The 18,550-nt window shown below is 43.8% G+C and overlaps 1 protein-coding gene across 7 annotated transcripts in view; it reads right to left on the minus strand.

The window, feature by feature from the left end:
- The window catches only part of LOC134203692 (polypyrimidine tract-binding protein 1), a 723,317-nt gene that overhangs the window by 100,395 nt on the left and 604,372 nt on the right, over window positions 1-18,550 (minus strand). For all 7 annotated transcript variants that reach the window (XM_062678576.1, XM_062678565.1, XM_062678571.1 and 4 more), the window contains one exon: window positions 4,120-4,153. In XM_062678576.1, the coding sequence (XP_062534560.1) occupies window positions 4,120-4,153 (34 nt within the window). The remainder of the gene's footprint in view (window positions 1-4,119; window positions 4,154-18,550) is intronic.

The raw sequence follows: 18,550 nt of genomic DNA on the forward strand, positions 1-18,550 counted from the left end.
TGTAGGAATTCCAATAAAATTCTTTCGTAATTCCTTTTATTTCATGTCGAAATTTCAATAAATTACTGTCGAAATTCCAATAATTTCTTTGTCGGAATTCCAATTCTTACCATGAATACGATACTTCGTGTCAACATTATTATTCCGGTCGGAATGATGATCACTTTCTGTTGAAATTGCGTCGAGTTCTTGTCGGAATTCTGATAAATTCATATCGAAGATCCAATAAATTCTTGTCATTATTACGATAAGTTTCTGTCGGAATTTGTATCAATTCCGGTCGCAATTTCGATCGTTTCATGCCGGAATTCCGACCAATTCTTATCGGAATTCCGACCAATTTCTGTCGAAATTTCGATAAATTCCTGTCGAAATTCCGATCAATAATTCTTAAAATTTTCTGTCGGAGTTTCGATCAATTCTTGTTGGAGTTTCGATCGATTCCAGGGGAAATTTTGATTTATTGTGGATATTCCGATTATTTCCTGTAGCAGTCTTGTTCATTTCATGTCAAATTCCTGTCGGTATTCCTGTCGAAAATTCGATCATTTTTTGTCGAAATTGCATTCAAGAACTGACAGAATTCCGATCAGTTTATGATTTATTCTGTCGGAACTTCGATCAATTCCTGTTCGAATTTCGATCGATTGCTGTCGTATTTTTTTTTCATGAATTTATTTGAATACTGCAATCAATAGCTTTTATGTTGTTCTGTTGATTGCGCTATTCAAATTCATGGAAAAATGTTACTTAGGTCCTTTTGAAAAGTTAAGCGAGAATTCCTGTCAAAAATCGAATAAATTCTTGTCGGAATTCCGATCAATTCCACTCAGAATTCTGATCAATTACTGTCAGATTTCCGATCAATAACTTTCCGAATACCGTTTAACTCCTGCCGAAATTTCGATCAATTCCTATTGGAATTCTGATCAATTTCCGACGAATTTCTGTCATAATTCTGACTATTATGTAGTTGTTGGAATTCCGATGAATTCCTGTCGGAATTCTGATCACTTTCTATTAGAGTTCCGATCATTTCCTGTCGGAATTCTGATTGTTCCCTATCACAATTCTGATAAATTCTAGTCGTAATTTTGGTCGATTCCGGTTAGAATTCTAATCAATTCTTGTCGCACTCCTGATCAATTAATGTCGAATAGGTGCTGAAAGATTGGATTAGAACCTGGGGAACTACATGATTTTAGTTTGCTTTAGGGCAGCTAATATCAAATGAAGCTCATTATTAAATCTGGACCTGTAGGAGCACGAAATGCTCGCTTTGGGGAAGCTGATAGCAACTGGAACCCATGTAAGCGACGGCAGTGTGAATGTGAGCTGTCAAGAGCTAAAAATTTAGTGCCCACCTGAACCCCAAGTGGGGGCTGTCAGTTTAGATCTGAATCAGCAGAGGAAAAAAATTCTTGCGTTTGGGAAACTAATAGCATAGACCCATGTGGGCGCTTGACAGTAGTTGTCTGAAGCACGATTAAACTTTGTCTGTACTCCATAGAAACATATCAAGAATTCGAGACAAAATTTTCAAAATGACTTATCTGCTTTTTTAAACAAAGATTCAAACGACGATTTGACGAATCTGATAGCTCTCCCACGCAAACCAACACCACCAATAGGTAGGTGAAGGTTTCCGCTACCTGTTGATGGTGTTAGTTTGCGTGGGAGAGCTATCAGATTCGTCAAATCGTCGTTTGAATCTTTGTTTACAAAAGCAGATAAGTCGTTTTGAAAATTTTGTCTTGAATTGTTCTGAATATTGCATAAGATACGTTCCAATTTTGGCTATTTTCTTCATATCAGTTTGAATAATTGGTGAAGGGTGTTTGATGTTATTTTTTCCTTTATTAGTGTCAACTTTTATAATTTTCAGTTCTTCACTAACACTTCCTTTGATATATATCAAAAAGATTTCTCAATTCGGAACCATTTAGTTTAATCTCCAACAATAAACATGAATGCTGGCTTAAATTTCAATATATGTACAATTTTCTGAAAGCCATAACTTGCTGAAGAAAAATAAGAACAAGAAACAACAAAATAGTAAAAACTGCGAACAAATATCTTAATTTCGACATTACTTTGAACACCTAGCATTATTTTGATAACGGGACACAACATTCACATAACACCTAATGAACCCGTGAAAAAAAATATGCTTTACAAAAAGTTTTCTTTTTACTAAGGCGGGAATTGAACCTGCACCTGACGGCACGTAAATGCACCCAAACGACAGCCGCTGCTACCACAAGGTCAGAAGAATAGGAATTATTTTTTCAATTCTAACAGAAAGTAATCCTCTGTATATTAATTTCAACAAAAGGATGAAAAATGCCTGCTAAAAGCATTGATTGAAAATATAATTCGTAATAGATTCTAAATTTGATAATACCATCATTCTTAGAAATTTTGCTGATGTACGAAAAGCGCTTTTTGGCAATCATATGGAGATTTTATGAATCTTTTGAAATCTGTCTCCCATGATTTGAATTTTCAACAACGATGAACTATGACATAAGCCAAAAATCATGTTGATTACCGTTTGAAAAGTAAACAATATACATAATCTGTGGCAATTTTGATGGCGTAAATTCACTTCTTCATATGAACGAGTAAAAAATCAATTTGAAACTTTCTTTCCAGGCCCTTCCATCACAAAATTGTTCCATCATCCAGTTCCTCAGAATCCCATTTTCTCAATAGGAAAACTCCCGCCCCAGTGCTAAACTGTCGCGTCATGAAAAGAACAACTTTCCCTTTTCATTTTTCCTCCGACGTGAAAAACAAGCACAAACAAAGCCCAAATTCGTCATCATTCAAATGAGCTTCCCTCGAGGGAACAATGTGACATTCAAAAAGAAAGAAAATAAAAAAAAACTTCACATCCCCTCCCGCTTTCTTTTTCGCACACGGCGGCCGACGGGCGTCGTTGTCCTACGTTCGCGCGGAAATCAAAATTTGACACTTGACTGACAGGTCGCGGTTGATACCCGGTGCTGCGCCTCATAAAATTTCGACCATCAAAAAAATAAGAGAAAACAAACAAAATATCACTTTCACTTTGTCAGCTACAACTTTTCCTTTTATTCGTCTGGTTTCCATCTCCGGTTTCACGCGGTGAATCCCTTGACACATCGATTCCCAATGCTTTCGGTGAATTTTCTTCACCGCATATGTCACGCTTGTGCTGATTGTTTGCCATTGTTTTGATACTTTTTAAGTGATCGATAGCATTTCGGATGATCGGCAAACTGTGCGCTGTGCTGCTGTAAAAACTTTTCTCAATTTTCAGTGCGTTGCTTAGAACTAATGTACTCATTCACCCACACAAAACAACTCACAACAAAAGTGTTTCACACTCGCTTCACTTCGGTTCACCTTCCCAATGAATGCGTGTCGGATGCGACAAAAGTCGATCATCGACTAAAATGTCGATTCTTCACCTTTTTTATCAAACTAACATGGCCGCGTTGACACGTGTTCATTGGGGTGCCGAACCTTCTATTCTACAGTTGAAACAAAAACAAATACCAAACAGTGAAATTCAATGGTTTTGAAAAAAGTTTTCGGAAACGGAAAATTTCACAAACAGCTGAAAGGAAACCTGTTTACTTTTTCGTTTCTCTGTCGAGTTAACAGAAGAAATCATAAAACGAACCGAAACGAAAATTCCGTAGAAAATGAAAACCGAAAACAATATTTCATGGATAAGCGATGAAAACACGCACACTCACACACAAAGATATAGGAGAAATGAGAATTGAACAAAAGGAACGGAAAAAATGGAACCAAAATGAAACAAAAATAAAATGGCGTACAGTTTGGTTTTGCTTTTTTTTAATCCGGGATGGGTGGCGGCGGTGTTAAAAAGAGGTGGTGAAGTCGAAATTTTCGTGTGTTTGTTTGGGTGTACGTGTAGTGAAAAAAAAAACCGGAAGTTTATGTTCAATAGAGGCAAAAACAAAAAGGTGTTACAAACATACACAGGTGTGGAAACCGAAACGGAAATAAAATACAGGATATGAACAAAACCGAATGAGCGAGAAATAACTGATAAACAGTAATAAAAAAACGGTAAATAACAAAAATATGTGTGTGCGGACATACCAAAGAGGGTAAATAGAGCATCAGGCGTGACCATCTACAGAAGAGAAGAAAAATAGAGAAAAATCAGTTAGCAGATGAGAAATTTCCTTCGGTTGGTTTCGATCTGGTTTTGTTTTGGCTTTTTGGGCTCTTGACAGAGGAGGGGGTTGGTTTGCATTATTAGTTCTATTGTCCTCAAAGTGTTTGGATTGATGTAGATCGAAATTTCGTTTCGCGCGTTGGAACTAGAGAGAGAGAGAGGAACACTCTTGTTAGGTTAGGGATAGGCCGAGAAATAGAAGGTCAGACAGATAGGCGCTACGCGTGGCAGGTCGTATGAATGGGGTCAGTAGGATAGGAACTTAAAAATAAAAAGAAGGATAAAAAAGTAGTGCAGATGTTAAAGCGTCTTCAAAACTTTGGAGTCGTATATTTCGGCGAACAACGATGGCGATGTGGACTGATGGTGGAAACGACAATTTGTTGCGGGTGAAGAGCAGACAAACCAAGATGAGAATACATTTTGTGATCCATTCATGTAAGGGTTCAGTATTGACACTGGGCAGCCAACGCATGAATCTCTCCCATCCCCATCTACTGATGAAGTAAATAAAACCGGACTGGATGTAAGAACGTTGAGACCAAGGTTGACAAGACGATGAGTTTATTCAAGTATCCCGCGTGGATTAGACAAGGCGAACGTAAGAAATGGACTTTATGTGATCCAGCCAATTTACTTGTTGTAAAGACAGATCATCTAATAGTTCGAGTAGATACAGATATTAAGAGATACCTAAAAGTACTTACGGAAAACGGCAGATAATAATGGATATGTAATTAGTCTACCTCATATCCCTGTTGTCAACAAACAATCAGAAGGAACATTTTTCTTGAAAGTGAGGTGTTCAGATTAAAAAAAAAAGAGAAAGCTAGACAAGGCTTCAAGAGGAAGCACGATGAAACTTCATGGGGAAGCTTGAAAATCCTTCAAAGAGAAATGTGACAAGGCTTCCCGGGTAGGCATGACACGGCATCTCTGGAGAGCTTGACTAAACTTAACGGAAGCTTAAAAGGCTTCCGAGGAGCTAAGCAATTAGCTTATCAAGACAGTGCTTGACAAGGCTCACCAGGGAGCTACACAAGGCCAACGGAAAATTGACAAAGTTTGTGAGGAAAAGGGAAGCATGACAAGCTTGCATGGGAAGTGGAAGCTTGATAGAGACAAGTCTCCCAGAGAAAGCTAATATAGTTCGATTTGGTTACAGCAACTGTAATGTGACCGAATTTGGTGATATATAAGTACAGAAACTCTTTTACAACATGTGTGCTACTCGGGTCTTAGACGGCTCCCAGAGGCCGTTGCCATTGAAGACTTAACAGCTCCCGTAGGAAACTCTAGACGGCTCCCGGAGGAACCCTTAAACGACTTCCGGAGGAAGCCTTAGGCTGCTCCCGGAGAAATCCTTAAACGACTCCCAAAGGAAGCCTCAAACGGCTCCTGGAGTAAGCCTTAGACGGTTCCCGTAGGAAGATTCAGACGGCTCCAAGAGAAGCCTCAAACGGCTCCTGGAGTAAGCCTTAGATGGCTCCCGGAGGAAGCCTTGGACGGCTCTCTGTGGAAGCCTTATACGGCGTCCGGAGGAAGCCTAGATGGCTCCAGGAGGAAGCATTAGACGGCTCTCGAAGGAAGCTTCAAATGACTCCCAGAGAAAGCATTCGACTGTTTCCGGGGAAAGTTTCAGATGGCTCCCGGAGTAAGTCTAAGACGGCTCCCGAAGGAAACCTTGAACGATTCCCGGAGTTAGTCGTGGACGGGATCTGCAGCAAGCCTTAGACCGCTCCCGGAGGAAGTCTTGGACGGCTCCCGGAGGAAGCCTTAGACGGCTCCCGGAGGAAGCCTTAGACGGCTCCCGGAGGAAGCCTTGACGGCTCCCGGAGGAAGCCTGGACGGCCCCGGAGGAACCTTGAACGGCTCCCTGAGGAAGCCTTGGACGGCCCCGGAGGAAGCCTTGGACGGCCCTGAGGAAGCCTTGGACGGCTCCGGAGGAAGCCTTGGACGGCTCCCGGAGGAAGCCTTGGACGGCCCGGAGGAAGCCTTTAGACGGCCCCGGAAGAAGCCTTAGACGGCTCCAGGAGGAAGCCTTGGACGGCTCCCGGATGAAGCCTTGGACGGCTCCCGGATGAAGCCTTGAACGGCTCCCGGAGGAAGCCTTGAACGGCTCCCGAAGGAAGCCTTGAACGGCTCCCGAAGGAAGCCTTGAACGGCTCCCGAAGGAAGCCTTGAACGGCTCCCGGAGGAAGCCTTGAACGGCTCCCGGAGGAAGCCTTGAACGGCTCCCGGAGGAAGCCTTGAACGGCTCCCGGAGGAAGCCTTGAACGTCTCCCGGAGGAAGTCTTGAACGGCTCCGGAGGAAGCCTTGAACGGCTCCTGGAGAAGCCTTGGACGGCTCCCGGGGGAAGCCTTGAACGGCTCCCGGAGGAAGCCTTGGACGGCTCCCCTGTGAAGCCTTGGACGGCTCCCTGGAGAAAGCCTTGGACGGCTCCCGGAGGAAGCCTTGAACGGCCCCTGAGGAAGCCTTGAACGGCTCCCGGAGGAAGCCTTGAACGGCTCCCGGAGGAAGCCTTGAACGGCTCCCGGAGGAAGCCTTGAACGGCTCCCGGAGGAAGCCTTGAACGGCTCCCGGAGGAAGCCTTGAACGGCTCCCGGAGGAAGCCTTGGACGGCTCCCGGAGGAAGCCTTGGACGACTTCCGGAGGAAGCCTTGGACGGCTCCCGCAGGAAGCCTCAGGCAACTCCCGGAGGAAGCCTCAGAAGACTCCCGGAGGAAGCTTTAGACGGCTCCCATAGTAAGCCTAAGATGGCTCCCTGAGAAAGCCTTGGGCGGCTCTCGGAGGATGTCTTGGGCAGGATCAGCAGGAAGCCATAGACGGCTCCTGTACGAACCCATGGACAACAACTTCAGAGGGCCTTGGACGGCTCCCGGAGAAAGCATTGGACGGCTCCCGGAGGAAGCCTTGGGCGGCTCTCGGAGGAAGCTTTGGACGGCTCCCGGAGGAAGCTTTGGACGGCTCCCGGAGGAAGCCTTGGACGGCTCCCGGAGCAGCCTCGGCCGGCCCCCGGTGAAGCCTTGGACGGCTACCGGAGGAAGCCTTGGACGGCTCCCGGAGAAAGCATTGGACGGCTCCCGGAGGAAGCTTTGAACGGCTCCCGGAGGAAGCCTTGGACGGCTCCCGGAGGAAGCCTTGGACGGCTCCCGGAGGAAGCCTTGGACGGCTCCCGGAGGAAGCCTTGGACGGCTCCCGGAGGAAGCCTTGGACGGCTCCCGGAGGAAGCCTTGGACGGCTCCCGGAGGAAGCCTTGGACGGCTCCCGGAGGAAGCCTTGGACGGCTCCCGGAGGAAGCCTTGACGGCTCCCGGAGGAAGCCTTGGACGGCTCCCGGAGGAAGCCTTGGACGGCTCCTGGAGGAAGCCTTGGACGGCTCCCGGAGGAAGCCTTGGACGGCTCTCTGTGGAAGCCTTGAAAGGCTCCCGGAGAAAGCCTTGAACGGCTCCCGGAGGAAGCCTTGAACGGCTCCCGGAGGAAGCCTTGAACGGCTCCCGGAGGAAGCCTTGGATGGCTCCCGGAGGAAGCCTTGGAAGGCTCCCGGAGGAAGCCTTGAACGGCTCCCGAAGGAAGCCTTGAACGGCTCACGGAGGAAGCTTTGGACGGCTTCCGGGGGAAGCCTTGGACGGCTCCAGAGCAAAGCCTTGGACGGCTCCCGGAGGAAGCCTTGGACGGCTCTTTGAGGAATCCTGGGACGGCTCCCGGAGTGAGCCTGGGACGTCGCCGGGAGGAAGCTTTTGAGGGGTCCCGGAGGAAGCCTTGGACGGCTCCCTGGGGAAGCCTTGGCCGGCTTCCGGCGGAAGCCGCAAACGACTCCCGGAGGAAACCTCAGATGGCTCCCGGATGAAGTCAGAGAAGACTCCCGGAGGAAGCTTAAGACCGCCCCCCGCGTAAAGCCTACGTCGGCTCCCAGAGGAAGCCTTGGATAGTTCCTGCAGGAAGCCTCAGACAACTCCCGGAGGAAGCTTCAGACGGCTACTGGAGTAAGCCGCAGACGGCTGCTGGAGTAAGCCTTAGACGACTCCCGGGGGAAGGCCCAGACGGCGCCCGGAAGAAGCCTCAGACGGCTCCCGAAAATTTCTTGAACAGCTCCCAGGATCAGGATGAGAAGCTTGGAAAAAGGTTTTTGATGACGAAACTGAAGTTACGTCTTTAAGAAAATCTGAAAACTTCTATTTTGTGATTGGAAAGAAGTTTTGTAATTTCAGATGACTTTTATAATTACATTTGAATCTTTTTTTTATTTTCAATATGAAAAATCAGTAAAACATCTGACCATTACCCGACGCTGGTTCATTCTTTTCATAGCTGCCGTCGTGACGCAGACAAACGACCACGTTTTAATTAAGTCCCCTCTGTGCCTTGTCGGTCTAATACCTATGATGGGTTTTCACCTGGGAAGTTTTTTTTTCTGTTGTTACCACTCCAGCACATGCATGGCACCACCAGTGGAAAGATTCCCAGAAGACGGAACCTGCTGGAAAATCCCCGGGGGTGGTGGTGGCGGTGGTTAAAAAATGAGAATGATGAAGTGCATGATGGCGGTCAGGTCGAGCTAACGCCACGCGATTAAATTGGATTACGCGATCCGCCCGGAGGACGGGTTGACCGACCGAACCCGGACCCATAAGAACGGCGAAGAATTTTAGCAAACGTTCTGGCTCGCCTCGGGAAAAGAGGGACGAATTAGCGACGGCAGTCATAACAAAGGCGCTCCCAGACCAGAGCGGAGGGATGGATGGACGGAACGCGGAGCTTAATAGATTTCGTATCGCTAGTTCAAAGGAGTGGGTAGAAAAGGAAAAATCTACTGATATAAATTTAATGAATTTTTAAGTGAGAGAAAATAAACCAGGGGGTTTCTTCATTCCAGGAGCGATGGCGGACGCAAAAAGGGTTGCGAAAATATAATAAAAATAAACGATAATGAGATGAAGCGAATGAGTTTCGCTTTTTTACTTCTAGTAGGGAGGGGCGACCATACCGGCACGGCGGATGATGACGACTAGGCCAAAGCTTCTTCTATATGAACAGATGGTGATGAAGCAAAGAATTTTGCCAGCTGACAAATTTCGACAAATGGATGCCACAACTAAACTGCGCTGCCGGCGCGGCGAGAACGCAAAGCGGGCACGATTTGGACAATTTGAGCAATTGCGAGAGCGTGACTATAAGCAGATTTTCCCTCCCATTTCGGAAGTTTTATATTTGATGGCACTTTCTTGGAATGGGCTTTTGGCGGATAATGTGCTCTTCCAAATTGGACTTGAAAATGGGGCTTTTTAGGGGTAGTTGTTGAGTACCGATAAACACGAAACTAATTTAATTTGAATTATGAAGTAATTTCAATCGCACTTCCACTCCATCGGCTTCGACAGTCGACGAAAGCCAATTGATTCATTCCTATTTACTCGAAATTTTACTTTGAATAGTTCGCTGGATGTCACTTTCGGGTATTTTTGTTTCGTCCGTTTACAGTTCAAAGGCATAATTCGTTCCACAAAACGAATGATTATCTTGGGAAAACAATTTCAAAAATTCACCAAAAGACCCCCCGCAGCGACCAGCAAGCCTAGCAAGCTCGGTAAAACTTATTCCCTGACTCATGCTCTGCGGGCATCCGGGCGTTGTAATAACATCGTTCATTGTGTTATTGCAATTTAATTTGGATAATGAAAATTATCATTCCAAAGCTGTGCTAGCGTGTTCCCCGTCAGGATCGACCAGCTGTCCGTCCGTCCACGATGACACAGAAACCGAGCTGGACCTGGACGGGAAATGACGAAGAAAAACGTTCACGTGAAACGATAATAATAAACAAAATCCGAGGGGCGGGTGGACGCACGGACGCTCAAAGAATAACACAGAAAAGCACGATCAAGATATTATCCCGCCTTTGATGTCATTTAAATTACTTTTCCTCGGAGCGTCTGTCTGAAGCTGAGCGGTTCTTGGACTGCCACCGAGCGTCGTGAGCGCGGTGTTATCTCAACAAGACCCAGAAGTCTTTTATCTGTGTGAGCGCCCACATCGCGTTTCTGCCTCAACCACCCACGGCTCGTACTCCCGTACCCTGTGCTGCGCTATTTGGCTTTTCCGAGCACGAACGGGAAAAGAAATTAGGCGGAAATTTCCATCACTTTTTGAGCTCCTCGGCAACAACGTGCGAAGTAATCCACCAAATCCCGGCATACTCGAAACCGAACAGCGTCACGTTGCTTTGTGCAGTCGTCGCCGACATCCTCGCCCATCATCGTCAACCAGAAATCAATCCAATCAATTTCACGCCACTTTACTGCGCGAACAATCAACCATCCAACCGTCGCGCGTCCTGGCGGCATCGGGCAGTTGGCGACGAAAGCAAAGAAAGATGCTTCTGTTGCTGCTGTGTTGCCGGCTGCTTGCTAGTCACCTAGTCGTGAAAATGGCAAGGATAAAGGATTTACCCCTCGCTCCTCGCTCGTCCGGATTCCGGATTCCGCGCTCTCTGTGCTTGTGCTTCCGAAGAACATTCCTTGCATAAGCGACAGCAAACAACGTCGTTGTCGTCGTCGTCGTCGTCGCCGCCCAAAACCGAATTTAAATCACTTTACAAACAAGTTTATCCCCAGCATTTTGACTTTGGTCCAGAAACGAGGGGACGCCCGAGGACAAACTGTCTGCGATGGGGTGATTCGGTGGAAGATACATGCCGCCAATCGTTCTGGAAGTCGAACCCCGAGTGGAGAATTCGTGCCTCGGAAGATTAACTTTTGATTTGAAGGATGATTCTGTTGAAACTAAGAAGATGTCCCTTCCATTAGGAAGGGCATCCGAGGAGCACTCAAAGCACGTGATTGAAGCTTAGCATTATCCAAGCGTTGATCCAACGACGTGCTTCCAAATATAGCACAGCTACACTTGAAAGGACGTGGTCAGGACAAGTATTGAATCTTAAATTCATCAAACTCGACCAAAATATAGCAATCTACTTGCAACTTCAATGGACTTTAAGTCGTAATAACCAAATAAGTATTCATGGAAAAAGGAAAGTTTTTAAGTGAACTCGCTTAGAAAATTTAATGAAACTGGAAAAAATGAGGAAGTCTCCAAATTATGTTCGCAGAAAGTATTGGGACAAATAATTATTTGAACATTTCAAAAGAACTCTTTGTTGTGAAGAAAATTATTTTGAGCTTTTTAGTGGAATGTCTTCACTTGTCATAAGACAAGTTTGTACAATCCCATTGAAATTCCACCACTTAATAATTAAGTGGTGGAATTTCAATGGGATTGTACAAACTCGTCTTATGACAAGTCTTTGTTGTGGTTTCTTTAAACTAAAAATGCATTTTATTGAATTGTCAGATCGATTTGAATCTAAAGAATCCAGGCTAAAGATAAGTCAATGGTAACAAAAACAGACATTGCATTTGTTAAAGCATAAAAGAAATTTTAGTCTAGAAAAATAACTACTTCATAGTCATTTTTAGTAATCTTTTCAACTGACGATACATAACAGAAGAAGTTCAAACTAATATCACTAATGAAATTTCAAATAGCTCTTAAGGAATTTTTATAAGATCGAATCAGAGCCAGTTTTCGATAAAATATGTAGCTTGGAAAAGTAAACATCAATCAAATGCAAATTTCCATTCGGGTTCCTCAAGAACCAAGTGGGAGCTCGATAACGAAGAGCAAATAACGAGTTGTTGCAATTTTCTCGCTTTTCTCCTTATAACTATCGAGTGGGGGTGGGGCGGGTTCTCTATAGTTTGCCGGAAGTTAAGAGCTGAACCTTCGGGGTGGCACTACTGCACTGTGCTCTACGGCCAAGTTTCGGGGAAGCCACGCTTCCCATGCTTTCGTTGTTGTTCGTTTCGCGCGGTTGACTTGACGCGCGCTCTACTTGATTGCAGTTTGCGTTGTCTTGGATGGGTTTTTCTTCCCGGGGCAAACGATCCGGCAAGAAACAAACAACAACGTGCTCAGAAAAGATGATGCTGCTGGGATAAATCACTGAGGCAAGTGTGTAGATCTTAGTTTAACCAAACGTGGTTGAGTTGGGGAAAGGTTTGGTTTATTGCTCGAGCAGCAGATGGAAAACGTTTATGAAGTGATTGTTTATCGGGCTTTCTGAGCAATTATATTGTATTGTCTATAAAAAAAAGGAAATAACGATTCAGAAAGAGATAAGCGTTTGAGCATAGCTTAGAGAGAAATCCTAACGCGATTCTTTGGAAAAAACAGAAGCGATTTTTGGCAGAATTCTGATGGGATTCTTTGCAGGATCCTGTCGGGTTTCTCGGCAGAATCATGACGATATTCTCTGTAAAATCCTGATGGGATTCTTTACAGAGTTCTGATGGGAATCTCTGCAGAGTTCTGATGGGATTCTTTGTAGAATCCTGACGAAATACTATGTGAAATTCTGACGGGATTGTTAGCGCAATCCTGACGGAAATCTTTGCAAGATTTGGACAGGGTTATTTGCAAAATCCTGACGGGATTTATTGCAGGATCCTGATTCCTGGTGAGATTCTTTGCAGGATCCTGAAGGAATTCTTGGCAGAATCCTGATGGGATTATTGGCATAATTCTGACGGGATTATTAGCATAATTCTGATGATATTGTCTGAAGATTCTAGGTGGGATTCTTTGCAGAACCCTGACGAGATTTTTTGCAGAATTTTGACGGTTTTTTGCAGGATCGAGACGGGAATCCTGACGGGATGCTTTACAGAATCATGATGGAATTCTTTGCATTGATTAGGGAAGTCTTCCGTGCAGAATTCTGATGGGATTTTTTGCCGAGTTCTGACGGGGTTCTTGTCAGAATCCTAACAGGATTCTTGACATAATTCTAAGGGAATTCTTGACAGAAACCTGACAAGATTATTGACAAAATCTTGATGGGATTCTCGACAAAATTCTAACGGGATTTCTGACAGAAACCTGACGAGATTCTTAACATAATTCTGACGCGATTCTAGAAAAAAAAATCCTGATGGAATTCTTAACAGATTCCTGACGGGCTCTTGACATAATCCTGATGCGATTCTAGAAATAATCCGGACGGAATTCTTGGCAGAATCCTGATGGCATTCTCGACATAATCCTGACGGGATAATTTACAGCATCCTGACGGGATTATTTGCAGAATCCTAATAAAATTTAAAACAGCTCAGCAGATGACAGGGAAGAAAGGAGTTCTTGCTGCATTAAGGTGGTTATACAACAAAGCCACAAAGCGTCCATCTTGGAAACCACGTGGTTTTTCTAGTGATTTTTCAAGAGCACTAATTGAGAGAAACACAACGCCCATGGGTATGAAACATCCGTAGATCATTTGCTTACTCATGCTAAACAATCGACTTTAACTTCAGCATTGTACGAAAATTATTACGCTGGATTTGAACTTTTGATAATAGGAGTGGAAAATCCTGTGGTGAATTTGAAATTCACCACATGGGTTGATTGTATAATCACCTTAAGTCCAAGCAGCAAAGGAAAACTGTTGGTGCTCAGGATTTTAGTTAGGCTACCATTTTGTGGCGCAAACATCAGAATGATAACCGAACAGTAGGGTGCCAATGAAAATCGACTTTTCGAATTTCAAAAACGGGTAGTGCTCAAATGTTTCATCCCCTCGAAATAAGTGCAAAATTTCAGCTCAATCGGACTTCGTTAAGTGTTTGACCAAAGCGGTCAAAGTTTAAATATTTTGAAACACGAAAATTTCCTGCAGGGAAAAAATCGAAATCGATTTTTTTTTGTAGAAATGAATGCCAGGATTTAATACAATAATTGTAAGATTTATTTTTTTGGGTGTAGTAAAGTTTACAAAAAAAAATGTACTCTATCGGAACAATTGCGAAGGGTAAAGACATTGTACATGATCCTTCGTTGATTGACTTTGAGCTGCCAGGAATAATGCAGCCAAAACGGGATTTCCAAACGCTAACCATATAAGAATTGGCGGGAAAAAAAAGTAGAAGGTTGTATCCGAGACACGACCGCCAATTGGACGTAGGATTACGTTAGCCATTGAAAGTGATGTCTGTGCTAGAGAATGCATGCATATTGAATGCCAGTCTGAACCTGGTGAGAAAATGTTTATTCCAAGATTACCCCTGTTTAGTAGGTGCTGGGATTAAAGATGATATTCGATTGAAAATTTACTCAACTGTTACTCAACAAGCAATTTTCATACTTATTTGAATAAGGGGTTGTTCTGCTGCTCCCAAGTAATTATGAGTTGCACTTTGAAGAAAATTAGTCTCAGCTCAAACTTCTCCCAATATGATGGTTATGATAAGAACCAATTTGTTTTCCATAATAGGCCTATTCAATCACAAGCAGTAACAAAACTTATGATTGGTGATCTTTCAAATCAAAAGCAGCGACAAACAAAAAAATTCATTTCATTGCTACTGACCCCAACGTCAGCCACTCGATAAGTTTCCGCTAAAACGCGATAGACACCATCCATGCGAATCAATTTTCGCAGCATCTGCCTCCAAAGAGCGCTTGCGCTGCTGCCGACATCAAGCGATTATAATTTGTACTTTGAATAAATAAAAGAAGAAGAAGAAGAAAATATTGGCCCTAATTGTGTACGACAGCACTCGCATCAAACGAACGAGAGGCAGAGCAAGCAAGCCGATCCCAATGATACGGCTTCCAAAGGGGCGGGGCCTCGGTCTCCATGCAAACGTACCAGCCGAAGCCTGGTTTTCTCGACCGAATCGGCAGGACAATTGCATCGCAGCGCCAAATAAGACATCACCGGCGGTGTAAAGGGAAAAGCGATGATGGTTGCTACGGGCGGCGGCAGCAAGGCTCAGAGAAACATCATCAAGGGCGTCTCATCGAAGGCGTCGAGCATCATAAACAGCCTCGTAAACGACATCTTCGTGCGTATCGAGCTGGCCAAGCCCGCCGTCTCGGAGGGTTCCAAAATCGTTATCAAGTAAGTCAGCTCCTAGTGAATGAACGAGGACGTAGCTCCACTTAAAACGGCCCTTTTCAGGGCCCCAGTCCAATTCAAAGAGGAAAGGAGTTTTCGTACCGCGCACGCAGGAAATCAAAATTTTGAAATGAATTTCCACTTCACTGCTACTGCTGCCACAGTTATTCAATTTATGATTTGCCGCTGGAACACGATAGACGTCATCCATTCTAATGCAGTGTTTTGCAGCGTCTCCCTGCAAGGAGCTGCTACCGACAAAGAATTTCGCCCGTCACCAAGCGATTATAGTTTGCAGTTTGAAGAAGTAAAAGAAGACGAAGAAAATGCATTGGCCCTGGTTATGTTCGAAAGCACTGGCATCAAACGAACGCATAGCGGAGGAACCAAGCCGATCCCAATGATACGGCTTCCAAAGGGGCGGGGCCTCGGTCTCCATGCAAACGTACCAGCCGAAGCCTGGTTTTCTCGACAGAATCGGCAGGACAATTGCATCGCAGCGCCAAATAAGACATCACCGGCGGTGTAAAGGCAAAAGCGATGATGGTTGCTACGGGCGGCGGCAGCGACGATGATTGCTACGAGCGGCGGCAGCAAGGCTCAGAGAAACATCATCAAGGGCGTCTCATCGAAGGCGTCGAGCATCATAAACAGCCTCGTAAACGACATCTTCGTGCGTATCGAGCGAGCCGTCTTGGAGGGTTCCAAAATCGTCATCAAGTAAGTCAGCTCCTAGTGAATGAACGAGGACGTAGCTCCACTTAAGGCCCCAGTCCAATTCAAAGAGGAAAGGAGTTTTCGTACCGCGCACGCAGGAAATAAAATTGAAATGAATTTCCACTTCTCTGCTACTGCTGCCACAGTCAGTCAATTTATAATTTGCCGCTGGAACACGATAGACGTCTCCCTGCAAGGAGCGCATGGGCTGCTACCGACAAAGAATTTCGCCCGTCACCAAGTGATTTTGATTTGCATTTTGATAAAATATTTGTCTCGGCTCAACCTTCTCGTGCAAAATGATAATTCTGTTTCTAATGACGCGCCTTTCCAATAATAAACAGCAAGAATACCGAAATATGAATCTTGCGAAAATTTCATTTGACTGCTACTAACGCAACTCAATGATATGAGACGTCACCATTGCAAATAAATTTGAAGTGTTTTCTTCCCGCGCTTTCACTGCTACCTATTCCAACTTTCTATAGTCGCTAAGCGGTTATGATTTGTACTTTGAAGAAAATATTTTGGCTCTACCTTCTCTTGTATAAAATAGTAGATTTGACAAGAATCGATTTTTATCCACAATGCGCCTCATAGCAAACGAACAACAGTCCGAACCTTGCGTAAAAATTTCACTTGACTGCTGCTGCTGTTGGACAGTCATTCGATAATTTTCTGCTAAGTAGCCACTATTAAGAAAACATTTTCAATGACGCCACTGGTATCCGGGGACCGTAATCGACGCCATTTTTGCAATCAACCCTTTCTTCTCATAAAAATTTGGTCCTGAGAAGAATCGATTTTCTTTTCACAATGCGCCACTAACAGTAACTAAACGATAGTCTGAAGATTGCTGCTTTTGGCGATGGCCTCTCAATGATCCGCTTTCTGCTGAGACTGCTGCTACGGGCGTCATCGTTGTGTCCGCTCTCCGAGAAAACTTAATTGAACTGAGAATTAGGGTGCGGCCAGAGTAGATGCGAAGCGTCCATACGATTTGACAGCTCCTTATTATTGATTGTTATTCCTTCGTGTGCAGTTTTTGTTCGACGTCGCGTAGACGTAGATGCGTAGACCTTAGAGTCCAGCCCGTAAGTTGCACGATTTTGATGTCTGTGCTTGCGATGCACATACGCGATTGGTTGGTTTAACGATTTTTCACAGTGCCTATTTATTATTATTTATTCAGATTAAGGCCGAAGTGGCCTGTGCGGTATATAAGAGCCTTCTCCATTCGGCTCGGTCCATGCCCGAGCAAAGCTTGAGAGCAAATCGATAACTAATTTTGTTGATGTGAAATCGTCTAATTTTGATAACTTAGGTTGATATCCTTTTGGTCGTTTTAACGGTTAAAAGATCAAAATCTACAGCAGAAAAATCCTACTGTGACATCAAATTGAAAACTATTTCTGCTATCGATGAGAGCAAATCTAAAACTAATTTTGATATTGGTTTCGATAACAAAATAAGTACACAGTTTGATGTCAGATCATACAATTTAGAAATCAACAGCAAAATGAGATCAAAATATGTAATCAGTCATGATGATTCATATTTGAAAACAAATTATGATTTCAATTTGATATCTATATCAAAATATGTTTTCTATATGCTCTCTTTATGTTTTCAGACTTTGCTCGGGATGGCTACACGTCGCCAACCACGCAGTCACAGTGCCTGGTGAAATGCAATTTTTCAATAGTTTAGCACCTCGAATAAATTTTGTCGATAGTTATGCAAAACCTTAAAGAGTTCGTCGATCGATTAATACCAAAATCTTTAAGATCGGTTGGGAAACTTCCTGACCACTTTTCATGACGGTCTCAGATTTGAATCTGCAGAATGACCCCCCTATCTTCCGGAAGGACGTAATCCTACTTCAAAAGATCTGCCACTAAGTGGCGAATATGTGAAGAATCCAAACCTTCAAACATCTTTCCGAAGCACTAGCCCAGTTTTCAAGCTACACAGCAAATAATTTTGAAACTTCAACGACGTGTAAATTTGCAGCTTACCGCATCAAACGAATTAACATTCGATATTCAATTAAATTTGACTGGATTTTACAAGCAAGCACAGTTTAAATTTATTTCGATTTAAAAGAATAGTGAAATCGATTGAATGTTACGTTTATTTGCATGCTCTAAATATGTGCATGAAAATACATTTAATATCACAACATATTTTTATCTGTGTAGTTTTACAAAATTGACACCGACAAAAACAACTCGCTGGAAGTTGGAATGGTTGCACGAACGTCAGAAGTGAATTCCATGAACAGAGCTATTATTGTGTTTTGTAACTCGAACTAAGTGAGTTTTGTGTAGACTGGGTTATGATAAGAAAATATCAATGATATATCCACCATAAAAGGCGGTATGGAATAAGAAAATATGCAGATGTGCAAAACCAGTGGTTGTTCAGTGCAATGTTATAGATAATGTGAATTGAAACATCTTTTCTGAAGACACAATATTCGAACAACGGTTAGGTAACGAGCTAGAACACGTTTTGTATGAATGACCGATGAAAATCATATTTTAGGCATAACTTTTTTGAGAATGATTTTAGCAGTATGGTTTATTCTCGAAAGTTATTCATAATGACATGTTTGTCTAGAAGACTACTTTGATCTATCTTAAAACCTGTCAAAGTTATTGAGGAATAAAAAAAAAGTCAAT

The sequence above is a fragment of the Armigeres subalbatus genome, chromosome 1, assembly GCF_024139115.2.
Source record: "Armigeres subalbatus isolate Guangzhou_Male chromosome 1, GZ_Asu_2, whole genome shotgun sequence".
In the NCBI taxonomy this organism is placed as follows: Eukaryota; Metazoa; Arthropoda; class Insecta; order Diptera; family Culicidae; genus Armigeres; species Armigeres subalbatus.